This window comes from Lissotriton helveticus, chromosome 3_2 (genome assembly GCF_964261635.1).
Source record: "Lissotriton helveticus chromosome 3_2, aLisHel1.1, whole genome shotgun sequence".
In the NCBI taxonomy this organism is placed as follows: domain Eukaryota; kingdom Metazoa; phylum Chordata; class Amphibia; order Caudata; family Salamandridae; genus Lissotriton; species Lissotriton helveticus.
In genome coordinates, this window is record NC_136062.1 from 211,872,052 (window position 1) to 211,895,998 (window position 23,947).

Consider the following 23,947-nt stretch of genomic DNA (forward strand, 5'->3'; position numbering starts at 1 on the left):
CTGCCTATTTTGAAAAGAACTGACGCAACAAAACCTCCAGTATATAGGTTTGTAATTGATCTTAGAGAGGTTAATAAAATTGTGATTCCACAGTTTCCTGTGGTTCCAGACATTACTGCATTGTTAACGTTGATTCCTGCTACAGCAGCATGGTTTTCGGTTGTCGACTTGAAAAATGCCTTTTTCAGCATTCCGATAGCTGAAGAAAGCAGAGATATCTTCGGTTTCTCTCTAGGAGGACGAAGCTTCAGGTTTAAACGCGCTCCACAAGGCTATTGTGAAAGCCCATCCATTTACAGTCAAACATTAAAAAGCCAGTTAGATTCCTTCGTACTTCCTCCTGGTTCTGCTTTAATACAATATGTCGATGATCTTCTAGTGGCTGCCGATGACAAGGAAACTTGCAAAACAGCTACAATTTCTTTATTGCATCACTTGTCAGATTTGAATCACAAGGTGTCACCTTCAAAAATGCAATACTGCTGCCAAGAAGTGACCTACCTAGGTCATCTCTTGTCAAAGGAGGGAAGGAAGTTGACCCCAGAGAGAATAAAAGCAATTACACAGATGAATGTTCCTAGCACGCAGAGAGAAGTACGTGCCTTTTTAGGTATTACCTCATATTGTAGGCAATGGATCCCAAATTTTTCTCTTTTAGCAAAACCATTGGTAGCCTTGACTGGGAAAGGTGTTCCGAGTCCGGTACCATGGTCTGCAGAATGTCAGCAGAGTTTTTCTGAATTGCGAAATGCACTGTGTTCAGCACCTGTATTGGGTACACCCGACTACAGTAAGCCATTCACGCTCTATGTCCACGAGAGAGAAGGTTGTGCATTGAGTGTTTTGACACAGAAATTTGGTGATAAACAACGCCCTTGTGCGTATTTTTCATCAACGTTAGATCCGGTAGCCAGAGCATTGCCTAGTTGCTTGAGAGCTACAGCCGCAGCTGCAGCTTCCATTCGACAATCTGCTGGTTTAGTAATGAACAACATGCTAGTGGTTATGGTTCCTCATGCTGTGGATACACTCATGAACCGAACCAAGACGCAGCACCTTACCAGTGCTAGATTATCAGGTTATGAACTGACACTGTTAGCTAGTCATATTCAGATCAAAAGATGCAATGTATTGAATCCAGCAACATTGTTGCCGACTAGTCAAGAGTCGAGTGATTCCGAACCACACGACTGTTGTTTCAAAACTGAGGAAGAAACAAAAGGACGAATTGATTTAAAAGACACTCCGTTATCAGATCCAGATGGCACGTTGTATGTTGATGGGTCTTGCTTTAAATTGGAGAATGGTGACGTGACTGCTGCCTATGCAGTAACGACTTTGAGTACGATTGTGGAGACTGCAAGAGTGAGTCAGAATTCTGCCCAGGCTGCAGAATTGATCGCGCTAACAAGAGCGTGCGTTTTAGCTAAGGGAAAGAGAGTGAATGTGTTCACAGATAGTCAGTACGCGTTTGGCGTGGCCCATAGTTTTGGCCGTTTGTGGAAAGAGAGAGGTTTCATTACGTCCCATGGGACTAAGATTCAACATGGTCAGCTAGTTAATGACTTGTTGGAATCTCTAACCTTGCCGACTGGAGTTGCGATTGTGAAATGCAGTGCTCATAAAGCAATCACGGATGATGTTGGTCGTGGGAATGCTTTTGCTGATGAGACTGCAAAACAGACAGCTAGAAATATGATGAGTAGAATGTATGTTTCAACGTCTGCAAGATGGATTTCTGAGTCTGGAATGTGTGAAGACACAGTGGAAAGCGTGAAAGAAATTCAGAAAGAGGCGACTGAGGAGGAAAAACTTGCATGGAAAGAGAGCACGGGTAAAATGGACTTGAGTGGGTGTTGGATTGACTTGTCGGAACAACAGCGTTGGATGTTGCCTGATGCGTATGTGCTTGCAGTAGTAACGATGGCACATGGAACAGCGCACATCAGTTCAAAAGGGATTTGTAAGATGTTGGCTCCGGTCTGGAAGAATGATGGGATTAGTAAGTGTGCAGAGAGAGTGGTGAGAAATTGTATGATATGCTTGATGCATAATCCTGGCAAGGGAATCCCCACACCTGCAGGTCATTTCGCTCCTCCTTCCTGCCCCTTTGAAGTGATCCAGCTAGACTTCATTCACATGGATCGTTGTAATAACCTAAAGTACGTCCTAGTGGTAGTTTGTGCTTTCTCCAGATGGATCGAAGCATACCCGCTAAAGGACAATACTGCCTTATCCACTGCCAAAATTCTTCTTAAAGAATACTTCCCCAGATACGGAATGCCACGGTTTGTATGGTCAGATAACGGAAGTGAGTTCGGAGGGAAAGTTATGCAGAGTGTGTGTGCCGGCCTAGGGATTAGACAGAAGTTTCATAGTGCGAATCATCCCCAGTCCGCGGGTTTAGTCGAGGGTTACAATGGCACCCTTAAACTGAAACTTGCTAAGATACAAGCATCCACGGGTTTGTCCTGGCCAGACGCATTGCCTTTGGCTTTGCTATCAACAAGAGCAACTGTACATTCTAGAGTAGGGCTTAGTCCATATGAAATAGTTTTTGGCCGTCCTGCAAATGTTTGGGGGGTACCTAGACCAAAAGAATTCAAGCAGCTGGAATACCCAATGTTAATTGATTACCTTTTCGACTTGACTGCTAAATTGAGTCTTATTCACCAACAGGTTTTCGATGCATTGCCAAAGCCACCGGAGAGTCCAGGCCATCAGCTGAAACCGGGTGACCAGGTGGTCATTAGAAATTTTGCAAGAACGAAAAATCTTCAGCCCAGATTCATTGGCCCTTTTCAAGTCTTACTAGCAACGAGAACTGCTATTCGTGTGGCCGGAAGGAAGAACTGGATCCATACGACACACGTCAAACGTGTGCCTCTGCCACTTCCTTACGACAACTGGGTAAAGAAAGGAATCGGTACTTCTGAAACAGAACAAGTCCCCAGGTTCATACCTTTCAGCGATGCAGAACTGATCACGGATTCACCAAATTCTGACTCTCCTCCTGAAATTGCTCTTTTGAACCCTGAACGTTTGTCATCCGCACCCAACGAACATTTGCCATCTGCACCAAAAGAACATTTGCCAACTGAAAACGTGAACATTGCAACGTCGGCTGAAAATACATTGTTTCCAGACCAGACAGCTCCTGCAAAACTGAGATACAATCTGCGGCCTCGCAATATGGACAAATAAAGCAGGAAACTGCCTATTTTCAGATCTGAATTTTCTATACATTGCCTCCAGCCAGGAAGTTTGCTAATACTTTGTATTGTTTCTTTTTGTTTTAAAATTGCCTTGCCGTCTGGGTAGCCGTAGGGTCGTGGCTGTGTGCCTAGTTGAATCTGCGGGGGTCAGACACAAGGTCGATCTTTCTGTTAGTTCTGGGAACTCCCAGGGCTGATAGAGGCATTTTCATCTACGTACACATCATCAGTGGTCGCGAACGGTCGTAGAAGATGGAGCTTCCTGAGCTGCAAAGAAAGAATGTAATTTATGTTCGCAGAAATAGACTGTACAGAATACTTCACAGCAAATGCTTTCTAATGCAATGTGCAGTTACATTTTTAATTGTTTTGATAACGTTGGTGGGTGGAATCATCTTTGGTGTGCATTTGATTTTTATGCCAGTAACTACAGTACCTCCCCTTGATCCTACTACTTCCACGGTTTCTTCTATGCATTCTTTTCACTCATTTCCTGAACACGAACAAGCTCGACGCTCAGAATTTATTAACAATACATTTGTACAGCTCTTGCATCAACACCAACTGGTAGTTAATACTACAGACTGCTGGGTGTGTGGCTTGATACCTCACACTATGGATAAAGGCATTCCCTATCTAGTCTTGCCTTTTAGCTACAATGGATCATTTCAGGCCTTTCAGACCATTTTTTCATATGCCCTTGAGACCTATCCTCCGCGTCCACCACGGTCCACTAAATACAACTCAGCCAACAAAGCTTTAGTCCAGGGAATTATTGACATGATTAAAGACGTCAATAATACTCCATTTTACCCTAGAGATGAATTACGGGTGTATTTGAGTTGGAACTCTACAGAGTATCGCCTTAGTTTGGGAGAAAGCAAGCGTAAAAGCTCCACTTCAGTTTGGGTCGTGCCTCACCGAGGTCAGGTCTGTTTGCAAGGAAATGGGAGAAATCTGAGAGCTCAGCTAGGGAGGAGTGAGTGCGTTGAGACTTACGTATTTCCGTCTAACTCCTCCCCTGCCTTTCTGACTGCTAGGGGTACCTACTTCATCTGTCAGGACAGAGCATATACATGGCTGCCTGCTGACTTTTCAGGTTCCTGTTATATTGCTCGATTGTTACCTCCGACATACACTGCTTCTTCAGATTATCACAAGACCAGAGTAGCAAGAGGTGTCTTCAGCAAGGAAGATACCGCTGGTCAGGAAGCTGGAGACTTCTTCAAAGGTTTCCTTCCGTTTTGGGGGCCTATGGCCAATAGTAGAAATCTACGTCAACTAACACGGGTAGTTGAATCTACTATCACAGAAACGGCTGGTGCCCTTAGTAACTTAACAGCTGAGCTTCAGGCGGATCGTCTCATGACGTTGCAGAACCGAATGGTTCTAGACGTAATACTTGCAGATCGAGGTGGGGTATGCAGAATGATCCAATCGAGCTGCTGTGTTTTTATTCCCAATAATGCACCGACTGTCTATGAAGCGATCTCTAAGCTACACAAGATTTCCGACTCTATACACGTAGACAAGGGAAACTGGTCCTTCATGGAGTGGTTTTGGACTCTGGTATCAGCGTGGGGATGGAAGGTCCTGATGGTCATTGGCGCCATCCTAGTATTTCTGTTCTCGTGCTGCCTTATAATCCAATGTGGTCCCGCTTTGTGTAGTCTCTGTGCTGCAACCTGTTTCAGAAAACCACCTGCATTAGGAGAAAAGGCACGAGACAGGATGATGATGCAACAACATGTTGCTGACCTAATGAGCATAGAGTTAGACTCTGACATAGACTGAGTAATTGCCTATGTAAGGGCAAAAGGAGGGTCTGAGGTTCCGTGACGATTTTAACCCGTGTTTTCATCAGTGTCGTAAACACATGATTTTGGTATCAGTGAACCGCAAATGATCCATTTAGTATATCCTGGTGTTTTCGCTATGCTACGAGCAAGAGCACTCCTGTTATGCAACACATTTCTGATCTACCCGTGGCATCCATCTTAGTACACGGAAGCCATTTTGTATTCCTTGCCCTCACATAGTCAATGGACACGCAATGACCTCTTTTCATTTAAGGACACGTAGGCTTTAACCGGCGATTCACCTTGCTAGTGACACGTGCACCTTAGGCCAGCAATGCTGTGGCAGCATGACTCGGCAAGAACTGCCTCCCCAGCCTGAGGCCAGTCCTGCTATACTGGTTCTCGTGTCCGTTAGCCTGATCATGATTAGGCGGCCGAAGCTGGTAACCGTGCCCATTTACGACCCACAAACATCTCTTATCCTGTCTTTCTATCTTTTGCACCTGGCTCTGCTCCTTTCCTTCTGGGCCTTTATTAGGGGGAGGTAACGAAATTTACGATGAGGCGGTCCGGGTCTTGAATGAGAAATTGACATGGGATTATGATGGAATAGTGGGAACCCCTCATTCGTAATGTTTTGACATCAGATACTGTTGACGATGCCTGTACGACGCCAAATATTTATTGTTTAAGACACGAATGTTTAGAACTGTGGTAACATGTAAAGAATTTGCCCCGAGCAGAATATTTAGTATTTAAGGAGTAACCCTCTTTGTACAAATTGAACAGGCTCCTAGACACTGCCCGTGTGCAGTTTCTGTGACTTCTGTGTCCCTGCAGTAATAAACCTTTGGTCTTTGACGCCACCATCGAGAAGCCCGTGTTTCTGTTTGTTTGTGCACCGAGACAGGTTGAACTCCGGGGTCTTCGGGTGTTTTCCCTGACACCTCTGGACAGAACCAAAAAGTCCAGAACTCCAAAGGGGTACATATGATCAAGACTTTCCTTCGAGTGTCTGTGGGGGATGTATGACGTTTCAACGCATGCTTTTACAACGCATGCCATTACGACGCAGGTTTTACAATGCAAGTCTTTACAACGACTTGCGTTGGGGGGCGCAGGATAGTGAATAGTTTAATTTACTATTCCAACTCCAGCCCCCGTGGATAGTAGGGAAGGTGTTGGATAGTAATTAAACTAATCCTTATCCTAGAGCGCCCCCCCCCCAGCGCAATGCGTTGTAATAACTTGCGTTGTAAAAGTTGCGTCGTAATGGTAGTGCGTTGTAAAAGTTGCGTTGTAAAGGATGTTCCCCGTCTGTGGGTAACAATTGATTGGATTTCTAAAAAGCATACATTCCGAGGACCACATGATTTACTTTACAAGATATATGTAGGCCTGCTTGCCAGTTTACTGAAAATCCTTTTTTTAGGTCTACGAAGGCCAGACTTTCAGACTCAAGACCCATTCATCAATTATATATATGAAAATATGACTTCTAGTACTGAGATTAAACCTTCAATAGATATATGAAGAAGTGCCTTTTAGTGACCAGACATTAATTTAGTATATTAATACCAACCTTGTTGTGTATAGAAGTAAAACCTGGTTCAGTGTATTATCATTTACCTTTGAGGGCCAAAGAAGACTGCATAATAAGGCCAACAACACATATTGTTTATCATGAAGTAGTAAATGAAGATGTCTAATGGGACTTACCTTCCACTGCCCAGAGGTAATACTTAATGAGGATGATTGCTTCTTCTCTATCTTGTGTCAAATTTATCCCAAACCCTGCCATCATTAGGACAATGTCCATGTCTATTGCAGCTCTGATTTTCTGCACTGTGGGCAGGAACACCACTAGTAAAAGAAGCGCCACCTAAAGAAGGGATCCATATTTAATAAAATAATGGCAACGGAAAGAAAAGTGAAATGGTACAAAAAGCAGTAATAAAACATTGACACATGCCTTATGCAGCAGATAATTTCGTTTGTACATGAGCTTTAAGAGATTTCTGAAACTCTTGTTCTATTCTTAGACAATTAGAGTGGAATGGAGGGAGGATTTAGAGTGACAAAAGAAGAGTCTAGAAAAAGTAGTCTCCTCCTGACATGGTCACCTTGATAACTGACACCCAAATGTTTCCTGACAAAAAGTCAAAGAGAAGAGATTTTTCCTCTCAATTTTCAATTCAATTCTCAATATTATTTTGTGGTTGAGTTCTGTAAGCTCCAGATATACATATATTAAAGTAGTTCTAACTGTGCCCAGGGCCTGTAAACTAAATGCTACTAAAGTAGTACTTTAAACATGTCTCAACCTGTGTGCAATTTTAAACTGCCATGTTGAGCTGGTAAAAGAAACCATTTACCAGGCCCAAATCTTCCATTTTAATATATTGAAGTCAATCCTAGGGTAGGACCTTGGCAGCCCAGAGGGCAGGGTCCAATGTATTTTAAAAGTAGAACATACACTTAAGTTTTACTTATTTATTTATTCAAAGTTTTGTATAGCGCGAACAAGATCCTTACAGATATCAGAGCGCTTCACAGAGACAGGGGTAGGGGCAGCAGGAAAGAACAGAGATAATGGGAGCAGTATAATAGTCACTAACATAGTAGGATAATAATAACGTACAGAAAACATATCAATATACAATCAGGTAAACAAGTAATATAAGACGGCAAAAGTCATTAATCCCACTACAGAAGTGTTCAGGTAAGCCTTGGATGTGTGGATGGCTTATACCAAATTCTTAGGCTAGGGAGAACACTGAGTGGGGGCATCGGGAGGGTGATTCAGTGAACCAAAGTGTATCATATATTGGTCGGTAGTAACAGGGTAGCGTAGTAGTGTCACCATCAAGTAGAAGTATAGTGCCAAAGGACAAGGTGAACAGTGATACAAAGCGATGCAGAGTCTCTGATCCAGTACCTATAGAGTTCAGGAGATCTTGGCCAGAAGGATGGTTTTCACCTCTTTCTTGAAGAGTGCAGTGGAAGAGATGAGCCTGGTTTCAGGAGGGAGCGCATTCCAGATCCTGGGTGCCATTCCTGAGAAGGAGCGCTTGTATGTTTTCTCTTTCCGGAATCTACGAGGTTTCAGGAGTAGATTTTTTGTACTTCTATTGGATCTCGAACCTCCTGATATAGACAACTTTTGAGCGAGGTAGTTGGGTGCATTGTGGTGCACGGCCGCGTGTGTCATAACTGCAAATTTTAGCTGTATTCTGGCTTCAAAAGGCAGCCATTTTAGAGACTTTAAGTCTGGGGATATATGCGAGTGTTTTCTTGAGCCAGTAATGAGTCTCGCGGCAGCGTTCAGGGAGGGTCTTAGGGGTGCCGTTGTGGATAGCGGGAGTCCGCTGAGGGCCACAATTCCGTAGTCTATTCGAGGGATGACTAAAGCTTGTACAGCAGTTTGGAAGTCTTCGGCAGGGAGGAAGGGTTTAATTTTCCTCAGTGTGCTGATTTGGAAGTTAGCTCCTTTTGTGGCTTTGCTAACGTGCTGCTGCATGTTGAGCTTGGCGTCGAGTGTGATGCCTAGGGATTTCGCCGAATCCACGATGGTAGGTTGGACATTGAGTGCTGTTAGGTTATTGAGCCAGGTTTGGGTGGTGGAAATTTTCGCCGGGGGTGAGATGAGTAGGAACTCAGTTTTCAGAGCATTTAGTTTGAGGTGATTATCGGCCAGCCAAGATTGAGTGTTAATAAGTGTGGAATTCAGATGTTTGATATCTTCTGGGGATTGTAGCTTTAGGTAAAGTTGTGTGTCGTCGGCGTACATATGGAATTGGACATTGGAAGCTTGGAGCAAGGTGGCGAGGGGTTCCATGACGAGGTTGAACAGTGTGGGGGAGAGGGAGGATCCTGGTGGAACACCTAGATCTGCAGGCACAGGTGTAGATAGCATATTGTCGATCTTGAACTTCTGAGACCGGTTATGAAGGAAGGACGAAAACCATTTGAGAACAGTTCCCTGTAGACCCATTCTAGTGCTTAGCAGCTCCAGCAGGTTCTCATGTTTGACCGTGTCAAATGCTGAAGAGAGGTCAAGAAGGATGAGGAGGCAAGACTCATTGCAATCAAGGATTTGGAGGGCGTCATCAATTATGTGTGCCATAGCTGTTTCCGTGCTATGTTTCGCTCGGAAGCCTGATTGATGAGGGTTGAGGAGGTCAAATTGTTCAATGTGTTTAGTTAGTTGGAGTTGGACACATTTCTCCAGCAGTTTGGCCAGGGTGGGGATATTGGTGATGGGACGGTAATTGTTTAGGTCAGACGGATCAGCTGTAGGTTTCTTGAGTATAGGCGTGACTTGCCCCACCTTGAGGGAGTCTGGAATGAGACCTTGTTGAAGGGAGCTGTTGATGATTTTGGTCCAGAGAGGGAGGAGCAAGGGGATGAAGTCTTTTACAGCATTAGCAGGTAGGGGGTCAGTGAGGTGATTAGAGGGCTTCAAGGTGCAGAGCACTTTGTGTATTGCTTCTTCCGAATAGGTATCGAAGTACAGCCAAGATGCATTGTTTTTAGGTTGAGTGTTAGACATCCTGGTGTGGTTGGGGAATCGGCTTACATCAATGATGAGATCATTTCTTGTGTTGTCAGTCTTTAGCTTAAAGAAAGCAGAGAAGGCTTCACAGTGTGAGGTGTCGCTTGTTGTGCTGTTTGATTGTAAGGGTTGTGTCTTTGTTTGAGTCTTGATTAGTTCGAACAGCTTTCTTGGCCTGTTTTTTGCTTGGTCCAACTGGCGGCTAAAGAAGTCCGACTTTGTGCGCTTTATTTTCCTGAAGTAGGCATTTCTCTTGTTCTTAAGCCTTTTGAGATGCAGTGATGACGGGTCAGATCTCCAGGTGCGCTCTGCCATTCGCATAGTACGCCTGTCATCATTGAGTCTGTCGTCATACCAAGGGTTGGAAATTTTGGTGGAGACTCTCTTCAGTTGCAATGGGGCGACTTCATTGACTATTGTATTCATATAGACAAGGTAGTGGTCGGTCAGTGATTGAACATCCGAGGCACCTGAAGGGGGAAGGAGGAGATTGCCGATGTGGGGAGGCAGGGTAGAGGGGTTAAGATTCTTCATGTCCCTTTTCCAGGTTTTGGATTTGGTTGGTTGAGCTGGGTTAGGTTTAACTTTTTCGTTGATAAAGAAGGTGATAATGTGGTGATCTGACCAGTCACAGGGTTGGATCGCCTCCAGTTGGGTAGAGTTCTCTTTGGCGATGATGAGATCGAGTATCAAGCCTTTGTCGTGTGTTGGTCTATCGCATATTTGGGTGAGGTCAAGCGCGTTAAGGAAAGTTTTGAGACTATTCACCACTGTGTCTTTCTGATCGTTCCAGTGGAGATTGAAGTCACCCAGGTAGACTTGGGTTGTCTGCCGACCGGCATTGGATGTGATCATGTCCATGAGTTGTTGGGTGAATATGAGGTTGTCACCAGGCGGGTGATAGATGAGATGTAAAGCACAAACTTGTTTGCCCTCGCTGGTGATGTCGAGGCAGAGGAGTTCACAGGAGGTAGGGGAGGGGGAGGTGGCTTTAGTAACGGAGAGGTTGCTCCTAAAAATGCATGCAATTCCCCCGCCCGTCTTGCCCGGAGGCCTGTCCAGTCTAGTGATGTGATAATTGGGGGGACTGGTATGTCCATAATCGGGGTAGAGGCTTCAGTAAGCCACGTTTCAGTCAGAATGGCTAGGTCCAGATCCATTGCTGAGACGAGATCAGCGATGTCGGAGGAGTGCCTCTGGGCCGATCGGCAATTGAGTAGGATGCATTTGAGTTTGGGAGAGAGAAGGGTGGTCGAGCCTTCTAGTGTGAGGGGAACTTTTCTGAGGTTGTTAGGGACGGAACCTCTGTTGTTGAGTGATGGGAGCCTCAGAGGATTTGTAAGGATTGTGGGTATGGGGATGTGTGTGTTGGATATGTGTTTTACCGGACCTGGGCCATAAGAGCGTAGGAGAGAGCCTAGGTCGCGGTCCGACAGTGGGTTGAGGACACGACGGGGGCGGTGGGAGTTATTGCGAACGGGGATAGTCTGCCAGCGCGGGTGTCGTTGGAGGCGAGGGTGTGTAGGGAGGGTGCGTCGTTTGTAGGGTGGTGGGATGGTGGGAGGTAGACTGGGCTGTGAGAAGAGAAGGTCTTTGATTGCGTGGACATCTTTTTTGACTTGTAGAAGATCCTCTTTCACTTGTTGGAGGGTGGATAAAGTCATGTCAAGAGGTGGATTGGAGATGAGGTTGGTGGTGAGAGCCATTGGTGAATGGTTGAGTAGTGAGCTAGAAAGCGGGCAGGGTATCGAGAGGGGGATATGCTAGCGTTGTTGGAAGGTTCTGCGGTGATAATGAGTGGGATGGCATTCAAAATGTGGGCGGGTTTGTGGGCAAGGGGTGTGGGTGAAGTAGGCGTTGGGTGGGAGGCATAGGTAGTGACGTCAGTGGGAGACGGTGCCGGTGAGTTTAAGAGTGAGTGAAGGCTGAAGACAGTGGGGGAGACAGGAGGGTAGTGGGGGCTGAGAATAGGAGGGGGGAGAGAGGGGGATGCTAAGGTAGGGGAGGCGGTATGTTCTGTAGGATTGGTTGGGAGGGTGAGAGTGTTGTGGGCGAGAGCGGGGAGGGAGCTGGGGAGGGAGAGGGATCTGCCGTGGGGGGGGATGGGAGGGGGGGGTGGATAGACTCCGAACGGTGGTGTGTTCAGATGGTGGCGTGTTGTGGGTGGTAGTTGTTATGTCAGGGGGGAGAGGGATGGGGGGGTACGAGTGGGGGTCAAAGGGGTAGTGTTAGAGGGGCGGCTAGTATATGAGGTGGATAGATTTGTGACTGCGCTTGGGGAGTGTGGGGCGTTAACAGCCGGTGGGCGATTGACTAGGGTGCTGGGGGTAGAGGTGAGGTGCGTGTGGATCCGACGCTGAGCTATGTTAGAAGTGTTGTGGGTGGGGGCTGCGACGTCAGGGGTGATAGTGCTGGTGGAGTTCTGGGTGGGGGTCCGCAGCTTGGAAAGGTGCTCTTTGAACTTGGGGAACAGGTTGTCTAGTAGCTCCAGGTTCTTGTCCGTGGATTGAATTAGGACAATCCCGTTATTGTAGATAGTAATGGTAGTCCTGCCAGGGAAGAGTTGGGAAGGTGTGATAGAGAGAGTTAGGCCATGAGTTGTTTTCCTGGTGGTGGAGACGGTGAGTAGGGTTAGGAACGCTTTTCTCCATTGGGCTCTGCGTGAGGTGTGGAAGATGATATTGGTATTCAGGGCTCCATTGCCCGGTGAGAAGTAGGTGTTGGCAAAGGGTGTTTCAGGGTGCGACCTCAGGAAGTTATGTTTAAAACGTTTAGTGGCTTTTTTGGTGAGAGTGGAAGGGTAGTTGATTCTAAAAGTGTGCTTACCGATGAGCTCCATTTTAGAGTGACTGTAATGTTGGGTGTAGGAGATAGGACGACAATAAAAACTGTCAGCCGTTGGTTACAGGGCAGGGAGTGACACTAGTGAGTGGCCAAAAGTAGCCAAACGTATAAGAGGTAGAAGTCGGTGCAATCCAGGAACAAACAGTGCGTAGGTGCAGCTTACATAATGTATACTATATGCGAGGTAGCAGTCCGCATACACCATGTACAAAATATGAAAGGTAGAACCGATTAGGTGGAATCACATTTACACATCAGAATGTAGGAGGTAGCAGCGGTGTAATCTAGGTGTAGAAAGTGGCTGGGTGCAGCTTACATGACTAAACGAAGTAAATGAGGTACTAATAATCAGTGCAACATAGTGATAGAGTGAGAAGGAAGTAGCTTACATCAAAGAACCAAATAAATGAGGTAGCGAACAGTGAATGATAGGGATAAGGGTGAGATAGGTGCAGCTTACAACATATACAGTATACAAATAGGGCTAAACTACTAATGCATTACTGAATCCAATATATGTGCAAACAAATTACTGCAATAACAAGTATGACCCTAGTGGGCAGCCGGTAGAATATGAGGGAGCAATCAGTACACTGTCGGTGAGTAAAAGTGAAAATGGGTGTAGGTTACATAAGGTGTAGAGTACCAATATTAATATAATACTGCTGTAAAAGGCAGACACTTAAGCACATCAAGAACACCAGGTTACATAAAGTGTAAAATACAATAGTAATAAAATACTGCAGTAAAAGGCAGACACTTAGGCACACAAAGATTTAAATACAGAGCTATGTAGAGTCTGTGGTACCAATAGTAAATAATAGTCAGAAAGACTAGTCCATGATGGCCGCCAAAGAGAGCAAGAGTAGTTTAAAAATGGCCACCAAGTAGGGAGGATGGAGTCATTAGTCCTCTTTTAGTTTTTGCTGTTTTCATAGTAGGGCAGAGCAGTTTCAGATTCTATTCCGGCTGGCTCAGGGTCCTGCATACCATGGGGAGTCTCATCTCAGATTTGTTATCTAGAGTGGAGCTGCTGAGGGGCCTCGTGTGTTCAGGCGGTACAGGCGGGGGTTGAGTGCTCAGTTTATGGCCCCGGCCATTTTGAACAAAAGAGCTTTTTTACAAAATGAATCAATAAGAAAAACGAGTGGGCAAATTAAGTAACTAATCCAGCAAAAAGGATTGGGGCACAGTAAATACCTTAATCAGCCTTCACTTTAGCATGCGATCTGCAAACCCAGACTCTGGGGCAAATACGACCTTTTTTGCCAGCGTTTGCATAACACGGTTGCAGTGGCGCCCAGATCGACAGGCTCACCTTCGAGCCGAGGGGGCCGCCTCTGCTCCCGTGTATTACCTCTGTGCAGCAAATCCCATAGAGAAACGTGAGCGCGCGCAGGATCGTGGAGTTCAGGGCAAGCCATTCCCAGGGCAAATCATTCCTCCTTGCCGGGCTCACCCCCAGAAGATGGATGTTCGGGGTGTGAAGAAGAGCCGTGTGAAGAAGAGCCGTGTCAGACCTCTCAGTCCTCCCACTCCTAGGACGATGGCGACTGCAGGAGGAGGACGAGCTGCCAGGCACACGACGCACCCGGCCGGGCTGGACTCGCCGATCCCAGCCCGCGATGATCAACCAGGCGGGGGAGCCCAGACTCGCCCGCTCTCCGCCAGTCCGCCCCGTCCCCCGCCTCCTACGGCTCCACGACCACCGGGCGCTCACCTCCCCAGGTGTCGTCGCAGTGAGGCGCAGGGGACAGACCAGCCAAGCAAGCGGAGCAAGCAGCCAGGCGCAGAGCCCAGCGGACGAGACAGGGTGCCCAGCTCCCAGCAAGATAATGGAGGTCCCAGCAGCAACCACCGGCGGGCAGCACCACTTCGCAACGTCGCACTCCAGGTGCCAGCGACGCTCCAGGTCAACTTCAGCGACTCCCTTAGGCAACCACCGACCTCGCCAGGCACACCAGCCGGCTCCAGGCAGCAGGCATCCGCAAGTTGGTCAGCGGGGAGCCCAAGGTCCGCGGGGGAAGGCGGGAGTGTCTCGGTCCCAGTCCTTAGTAGTCAGATCGGGGGTCCGCAGCAGGCATCATCCAGCAGGTAGGAAATCCAGTTACTTTTTTGAAATCCTGTTACTTGTCAATCCAGTTACTTTATCGTTGCCCAGACGGTGCTGCTCGGAGCTAATGGGGATAAAAACCAGAAAAACTGGATCCCCAGCACAGGAGCTCTTACAGGGAGCTCCTATCCGGCGGCAATCTTGCAATGCCTATCTCTCCTATATAATAACATTGGAGTTACTTTATTACGTTTTATAAGAGCAATTTACAAGTGGGAATAGGTAACTAGAGCATGTTTGCTGTCTCTGAAATCACAATTTAAAATCCTAACTTATGGTGAAGTTGGATTATAAATTGTAATTCTGGAAATGCCACATTTAGAAAGTTGCCAGTTTCTTGCCGCAGCCATTTTATGCTTGAAGCTTATCTGTGGGTCACATGACTGGGTGTGGCTGACAGTTGGGCTTTGTGTATTCCTCCTAGACAGCCACACAAAGTGGGGCACTTAGGTGTGACTGGATGGGTCATCACTGGGAGGATGGGCTAGAGGAACTGAGCCTAACCCCACTTCCACTTGAACAGGCGTAGTCCAGTCTCCAAAGGGCTGCATACCTCCTGTAGTGAGTCTGGAGCCAGGGCCATGAAGGCAGGGCACCTGTGCACATCAAAGGGATACTTTTAGAAGTTTCTCCCCACTTCTAATGCACAACTGTGTATAAATACTGGCCCTTACACACCAGTTCTTCAGTACACTTCTGGACCTGTGGATACTCTGACCTTGCACAAAAACTGGAGCTATTGAGTGGCTGTAGAGCCTCTAGAGTAACCCTGAGCGTAGTTCCCGAAGTAGCGCTACACGAAGCTAGGCAAAGTACACTTCGCACTACACGAGCTACGCGTAGCACTACGCGAACTGCGTAGTACACTGTTCGCAATGATTGCACAGTGCCTGATGCTTGGCCGCACTATGCAATCATTGAAAACGGCATCTTTCACAGTGCGGGATGTCTTTTACTGCCGCTTGAGTAGATTTGTGCTAGAGCGGCAGCTTTCTCAATGCGGACTGGTAGTTTCTCATCGCGAGCGGTCGCGAACATACGCGACCACTCGAAATAAGAAACCTGACCTCCCCGTGTTGAGAAGCTCGCCGGGAGGTTTATTTTCCACGCTCGAGATACACAACTTGATGTTGCTGATCGCGAACGAGAAAAAAGTCTCGCTGGGAAGTCATTTTGCTTGCTCACCGTTGCCAACTTGAGGTTGAGGACCACGAGCAAGCAAAAAATGACCGCTGCACTACGCTACGCGTGTTTGCACTGTGCTACGTGCAATTCGCATAGTGCGCAGTAGCGCAAACTGCGCAAACTACGCGAGCGTAGCATAGCGCTTTGCCCAGGGTTACTCTAGAGCCACTGACACCCTACTGCCAAAACCGCCAGAATTCTACAAAAATAAAACGTATAACTGAGCCATCTCAGATATTGTCCCAAGAATTTGAAACTCCTACCCCCTGAAATCAGACTGAACTCTTCAACTGCTTCATTCAAGAAAGAAGCTAAATTGATACTGTTGAACACATTTCTGTATAGAACTCACACATTCTACTCCCAGACACCATATGTCCCATAGTCTGCACTCATGTTTATTTCTTGCATGCTATGTTCTTAATTTTGGTTTTGTCATTAATTTTGAACCCTGAGGTGGACTCTCTGGGGGATGCTATTACATCTTGTTCCATCCTTGATGATGTTGTTGTTTATTCTACCCGTTTCCTGAACATTTGTAATGAGTTCTGCTATCCCCAGCGGTCATGTTCGTGCTATATAAAATGTTATGAATAAAAATTAAAATAAAGATGGAAAGCTGTGCTGTTGGAAGGTCTGCCACTCTGCTGGACTGCTGCTGTGAGGGAACTGCTGCTCTGCTAGGCTGACCTACTGCCTTCTTGCCTGGGGAGGAAGAACTGGACCTGCAACTTCATCTAGAACCCAAGAAACCAGGGTGACTCCAAGATGTAGTCTGCTGCCCTCCTCATCTGCGCCCCAGGGACATAAATGGCACTCCAACATCCTGCACCGCTCCCTGGACCGAGATGCAGTGAGTTCCTGGCCCCAAGTGGTACCCCTCAGGTCCTGGACCCTTGGTGTGGCTGAGCAAGCAGAAATGAAACTCTTACGTGAAGTGCCGCCAGTCCGACACTTCGTGTCCAACCATGGACCACCTGAGGGAGACCACTTGAGGAGGACCACCAGCGCGAGGCTCCATCTGCCTGTCCGCGATGCCCAGTCTGCTTTTCATGGTATGAAGACTGCCTCCCACGACACTCTCCTTGCAGCCTTCTCCAATGTGGACAGGACACTTGGCACAAACTTGAGAAGGCAAATTTCAGCAGCACCTGTCTGGGGACTGTAGCCGACCTGCGCTCAATTGCAACCGGCCTGAACTTGTAACTTTAACCCGGCACAGCATGACAAGATATCCTGAGTTAGTGCTTTCTGCTCTTTGGCTCTCTTTCCGCTAACATCTTTATAAAATCATATGTCCAGGTCTACGGATTAGATTTTTGTCAACTTGGTCTTGTTTTATTTATTAAACTCAGTTCTATTTTCTAAATTGTGTGGGTTCGTTTTATTGTGTGGTGAATTCACTTGATTACTGTTTGAAATGTTGCACAAATACTTTACACATTGACTAAGTTAAGCCTGACTGCTCTGTGACAAGGTATCAGGTGGTGAGCACAGGTTGCTTTGGGCTTTCCTTGTGCCTTACCCTGACCAGGATGGTGGGTGCTACTTGACTAGGGCTCACACCCCAGTCAACCCACAATCCAATTTCTCACTATATATATATACACACACACACACACATACACACACACACACACACACACAAACACACAGGCATACACATACACACACAGAAATTCAGACACTTGAAGTGCTGTCCATTACCTGATAAATGCATATTCCACCGACTGTAGAAGAAAGGATGAGCTTCAGAGGCAAATGAAAGCCTGCAATGTAAAATAAACAATATATAGATATGACAGATGATAGTTTGCCTGTGGCAGAAGGCACCCAAGATCCACATTCCCCCTACTACCAAAACAAAAAGAGCAATTAATTGTTCATGACAAAGACAATAGAAACAGTCTCTCATGAATCAGGTGTGCCTGACCATTGGACAGAATCAGTGAATCTGGCGTGTGTCCATGTCCCCTGTTTCACTGAAACTTACAAAGCAATATATAATCATGTGTCTCACCCACCACCTCATACTACCATGCATCTAAATAAGGCACAGTTATAGATAATCCAAATACTCACACGGCATTTGCACAACACACACACCCAACCTCGTACATATGCCACAAACTACTGAACACCCATTCCAAATCGTTATTTCTCTCTCTACAGTACTCAATGCAACAGACATAATAGACCTCATCACCTGTCACAAGCTTGCCTCCCTCTTCTTCACAGAAACGTTGCTCACCCGAAATATCCTCCTTACACAACCCAGACGTCCTTCTTTCAACAGGTCACACGTTACAGCATCCATTATGTGGACATTGCACAAGAGAAGAGGTCTTGCTGTTATCCATAAGTCCTTCTGGTCCTGCAGCAAGGCAAACAAGTAGCATTCAACTCCATGGAGCTGCTAAAATGACATTTCCACTCTGTTCAACTCTGACCCCCACCTTCCGTCTCATCTGCTGGTCTCCCAGGAAGAAAAGGGGCTTCACTGATGAATTCTCAGATCTCCTTGCCATCTGATGTATCTGAAAAGCCCACTCCACCTTCTTGGGTGACTTCAACCCCTAGACAACACAGGCTCAAAAAATAAAAAGATACACTTAACGTGGTGCAGCATGGCATGCAACCAACATACTCCAAAGGCCACACCCTTGACCTTGTTTCCTCAACATAACCAACTATTCAATGTGCACCACTCATACCCCCTGGACTGGACCAATGACTTTGCCATCCCTATCTCACTGCTCAGCATCCTATGAAGCAAACCAAAGTCAACCCAAAAGAGAAGACCAAAACTTCAAAACATACAAAGACTTTTTCACAGACAACAATGTGTGTGGACTCCTCTCTCTCACCCTATCAAATCCATATCTCATGCCAACACCCTTCTAAAGAACTGCAATACCCTTTTGTAAAACTATGTGAACAACCAAGCTCCAATTAAAACACACAAGTGCAAGCCAAAGCCTTCACCACCCTAGTACTTTAAATACATCACTACAATGTAGGTCCCCACACGCAAGACACAAACAGCTCATAACATCAGCCACAGCAGTCAAAGCAAAGTACTATACTAGACCAACAGAATCAGTAAAGGCACCAACTGAAGTAGAAGGCTTTCCAAGAAAATCAGACATTGCATCAACCCTCTCTTCTATGCAGTGGGGAATAGGTGTGTCCGGCAAAGTAAAATGCAATCAACCTCTTCTTCAGTTAAAAAATGCAGACTATCCAGCAGCACATCGACACAACCAAAACTTCTTAATCTGAGGCCCAACGTTTCCTGCAGAATGTTGCAATGGGAATCCTTGAAAGCCCTATCACTTGCAGGTCTTGCTGACATACTCAGCTCCTCAAAGCTGCTTACTATGAAGATGATGTCTTACCATCATTTGTCATCAAAGTTCTCTAACCCTGTCACATCATTGTCAATGATGTGTGATTGTCAAAGAAATCTTCCCAGAAATTCACACACCTAAAAAATTTCACTCATCTGCAAGATTACTGAAAAAGCAGTGTATCTTCAACTTCAAGTTCACATAAATGCTAACCATCTCCTGTGCGCCTATCAAGCTCTCGTAGTATCATATCTGGATGGTCATGCCCTGCTACTTGGTCTCCCCGACTTCACATAGGCCTCTCTGTAGGGCATCCTACAAGCTGCAGCATGGCTTGTCTAGGCCAGAAGAAATACGATTGCATCAACTCCATGCTGATGGAATGCCACAACCTGCTCTTGTCGACCGACTCATTTTCAAAACAGCTGCATCATTTACAAAGCCATAACGACCAGCACCCATGCTCATGTTGCAGACTAGCTCACCATCTATGGTGGTTCTTGTCACACCTGTAGCCAGGAACCATCAAACTGCAGACTAACAAGTATAAAAAAGAAGATACAAGATAGCAGGCCATTTCCATCTGTGCATCTAGAATTTGAAATTACATCCTCATATCAATAAGGATTGCCCCAACGTGCTCCAACTTAGGAAAGTTTTTAAGATGCACCTCTTTAAAGAACATTACCTCACAACGCATTAACAGCCCATAAACCATCTTCCTTTATCACTCGATGACTTTATGTTGGTCTCTACTGTGCTCTGCTACTTTTGGTTAGGCTTACTGTTAGACCTCACATCATTGGCATGGATTTGCCCTAACTTTTTGCCTTCCATCCTCCTGTTTTGCTGACTTCGGTTTTGCTGGCTTTAGGGCACTGCACACTTTACCACTGATTACCAGTGCTAAAGTGCATGTGCTCAATCATTAAAACATGGCAGAATTGGCTTACAACCAATTGGCTCATTTAATTTACCTTGTAAGTCCCTAGTAAAGTGGTTCCACCTGTACACAGGAACTAGAAATTAAATGCTACTAGTTGGCCTGCCGCATTGATTGAGCCACCAATTTAAGTATTCCTTTAAACAGGTCTCAGGCCTGCCATAGCAGTCTGTATGTTCAGTTTTTAAACTACCATTTGGGCCTGGCAAAATAAACCTTTTGCCAGGCCTAAACCCAAGTAACCCCTAGGGTAGGCTCTGAACCGCCCAGAAGGCAGGGTGCAGTATATTTAAAAAGTAAGACATGTACTTTTAAGTTTTAAATGTCCTGATAATGAAAAACTCCTAAAGTTGTTTTTCAATCCTGCACAGCCTACCTTTCCCCTATGATAACATTGCAGATAACTTATTACATTTAATAATCTATAACTTTCAATTGGGAACAGGTAGACGAGTTTAGTTTAATCAGAGTGTCTAAAGAATTGTAATAAAAAGCCCTAAGTCGGATTTGTAATCACAATTGTGAAAATGCCACTTATAGTAAGTTGCAATTTTTTTGTCCTAAATATTTGGTGCTTGCAGCCAGTTTCTAGGTCACATGGCTAGGTGTAGCTGGTAGTTGGCCTTTGTGTATTGCTCCCAGACAATGAGACAAAGGGAAGGAGTGGCAGGATGTGCCACTCTGGGTTGATGAGGCTGAGAAACTGTCACCTACCACCCTTGCAGAACACAAAGCTACTGCCTTAGCAATCTCATAAAGGGATAGTATATGGTGGCCATAGACAAGCTGGTGCCAGGACAGGGAGGAAGGGGATGCCTGACATCTGAGGGGGGTGGAAACCTCTAGAAGTTTCTTTAAAAGTGGCACTAGGTATAATGATTGAACCTCAGACCCGAACTCTTCAGTACACTTCTGGACCTCTGGACTCTGCTGTGCTGCTGAAAGGACTGCCACTCTGCTGGACTGCTGCCCTGCTGTGCTGACCTACAGTCCTCTTACTTGGGTAAGAAGAACTGGACCTACAAAAAATCCATTATAACAGGTAAACAACAAGCACATATTCCCATAGGGGCAAAGGGACATGTATCTGCCCAAACGTCGTAAGTGTACGAGTCAGTGGTAAACAGATGTCGAAAGCAGGGGTGCATCACAAGCAAGAGTGGTGCAGGACATTTTGCATGTGTCAGCATTTCTTAGTCTCCACGTAAGAGAGAACCGCATTTGCCGATAAGCACTGGACAAACCCCCAAGCGAGGAATGGGAGGAAGTGAAGGGGAAGGGGGGAACAAAAAAGAGGGGGTGGGGGAAGTCAGTGGGGAGGAGGGAGGAGGGAGGAGGAGGGGGAGGTGAGGGTGAAGTGCATGGGTGTCTAATGATAATAGACTCAATGAGAGCCATACATCTTAGCAAAAATGTAGAAAGTATACCCTACAGTGCATTTAAAGCTCAGCCAAGGTCCGCAGCTATTTGGTGCATCACCCGAGGAGGTGTGACAGAGTCTAGCTTGGAGGAATAGGTCGATGAGAAACTTTTGTCACTGGAGGACTTGGACTGTACCTCATCCAGGTCTGATAAATGCGGCAGTTCGGACATTGTGGTAGCGGCATTAAGGCCCATCTGATGTACGTGGATCATTCGCTCCAGTTTCGGAATGCTGCGTGATCATGAGGAGCACCCCTGGTGGCGACGTCGGTGGCCTCCCCGAGCTGAGGCAGCCTCAGGTGCAGCGTTGCGCTCAGGGGAGACAGAAGGGGAGAGTCAGAAGTGTCAATCCACTCCCAGGCGACATTAGGGTCTGTAAAGAACATTGTCTGGCCATTGTGATTCATGTAAAGTCTCGCCGGGAATGGAAGTCAGTACCTGACCTCTAGAGCTCGCAGGCATCGTTTAACTACAAGGAAGGAATTCTGTTGACCTTGCACAGTCAGAGTATGGTTAGGGAATATCATTATCCATGCATTTTCAACAGACAGTTCCAGTAGCTTGCGGGCCTCTTGCAAGATTGCATCCCACTGCCGGTAGTGCACCAGGTGGATCAGCATGGGGTGGGGGTTTCCTCCAGGGAGTGGTTGAGACGTAGGCACTCTATGGGCCTGCATAACTGTGAAGCAGGGAGACAAATGCATTTGGGGGGAGAACGCTGCATAACCAGTTCCTCACATATGAGACTGGTAGGGGCCTTCAGCGTTTTCAGACAATGTGAATGTTGTGACAATGTGAATGTTGTTCCGGCGGGAATGCCCTTTGGTATCTTCAGCTCTTTTCTCTAGTAAGTGTGCCTGTTACAGCAGGGCGTGCAGGTCCTTCCCAGCCTCTGAGGCTGTATTGTTGAGATAGAATGCTTAGCAGTTGAGACTTTGTCAGCTAGGTTACCGTGGTCCACTCACGGTAAGGTCAGATCTGCATCCACCATGTCTATCCTCTGCTCCAGCAAGGTGCAAGAGTTTTAAACAGCCACCAGTATCACGTCTAGTTTGCTGTCTATGGATGTTGAGCCAGCACCCCGGTCTGGGGGGGTGAAGCCCATAGTGGACCGAGAGAAGGCCCTCATGGTAGGCGCAGGGGTGTTGTGTATGCCTGAGCATAGGTGGCCCATTGCAAGTGGCAAGTTGAGTAGGTTGCAGTGGAGATCCCATCTCCCCCAGAGTGCTGGGCCCACTTGCCAGTGCCAGAAGGCAAGGCAGAACCACCCAGCGCAAGCAGCCCAGTCTACGGCTACAATGAGTGGCGGCATAACATGAGGGAGATTGTGCGCAGTCCAAGGTAAGTTCCAGTAGAGAGTTCCCTTGCATAGGAGGGAAAAGGCACGAACAGTCACTAGGGCCCGCTTGCACTTATAGTCAAAAGGAGATGTGCAGCATAAGCAGCCCTACCAGCTTGGGCAGATGGCGCTGTAGGATAACTATAATGCAGGATAAGCATCTGGTCGCCCTGGATCCTATTGATGCAACTGGAGAGAGTGTTTTAGTGCGGCCGCTCAACGTTTGGGGGTACTACCCCAGGTGGGTCCTACCACAGTCTGGGGAAGGCAAACTCAGCATCATCTGTCTATTTGCACCACTGGCCCTCTACGCACAGTGAGGCAGCACTCAGGGGCAGAAATTCCTCATTCTAGTTCTACGCTTCATGGCCGTGGCAGAGAAATGGCTCACTAGGGTTTAAGCACTACGTCCGACACAGCAGCGGTTCATTTCTGATGGATGGCACAGGGGAAAAGGGTAAATGAAGGATGCCAGGGTGATCGGCGTGAAGACTCCTTAAAACACAGTCACCATCCTTGCCATGTAAGCCACACCCCCTAGAATCATTTTCTTCCATAATGGACTGTTTATCTCTCTTCTTATTCCTTGTTTCAACAACACATTAGGGATTAAGATCAGAATCAGATCTTTCCTCTATATGTTAATCAATGCATCTCAAAATATTTTGCAAGAAGAAAATGTGTATTCAGTCAATAATACCCATGCTCCCATTCTCTTATTATGTCATAGATAGTTTCATATCATTCTGATACCTCACCAATACTACTGAAAAAAGACATTCTCAACACTACCCTGCTGTCATCCTCTCTATTATCATGGACTGGATCAACAATCTTTCAGTATCAGTCCTGGCCCATTACTTCCTCAATAAGCATAGCATTATCAAAAAGTTTTTGGGGGATTGAATGACCAACACAGAACAAATAAACTTCCATATATATATTGTGGTCTATTAAGTCACTCAGGGCCGGATTCAAGAAGAGCTTCACCAGTCATGGCGGAGTCTCTGCAGTCCCCGCACTCGTGGTGGAATCTTTGCACTGCAGTTTCTCATCTCAGAGATTCCACCACAGCTGCAAGGACTCTACCACGACTGCGGAGGCTCCGTCACGACTGAGTAGACTTTTTGTAAACCAGGTCGTAATTTTTCACAAATTCATGTTCCTTAAGTCCTGTCTGAA

At 46.4% G+C, this 23,947-nt stretch overlaps 1 protein-coding gene across 1 annotated transcript in view; it reads right to left on the reverse strand.

The window, feature by feature from the left end:
* Positions 1–23,947, reverse strand: part of STRA6 (signaling receptor and transporter of retinol STRA6) — a 391,584-nt gene that overhangs the window by 95,889 nt on the left and 271,748 nt on the right. Inside the window, exons 11-12 of the mRNA XM_078685067.1 lie at positions 17,419–17,480; positions 6,734–6,896 (exon numbers count right to left, since the gene is read on the reverse strand). Of these exons, the coding sequence (XP_078541193.1) occupies positions 6,734–6,896; positions 17,419–17,480 (225 nt within the window). The remainder of the gene's footprint in view (positions 1–6,733; positions 6,897–17,418; positions 17,481–23,947) is intronic.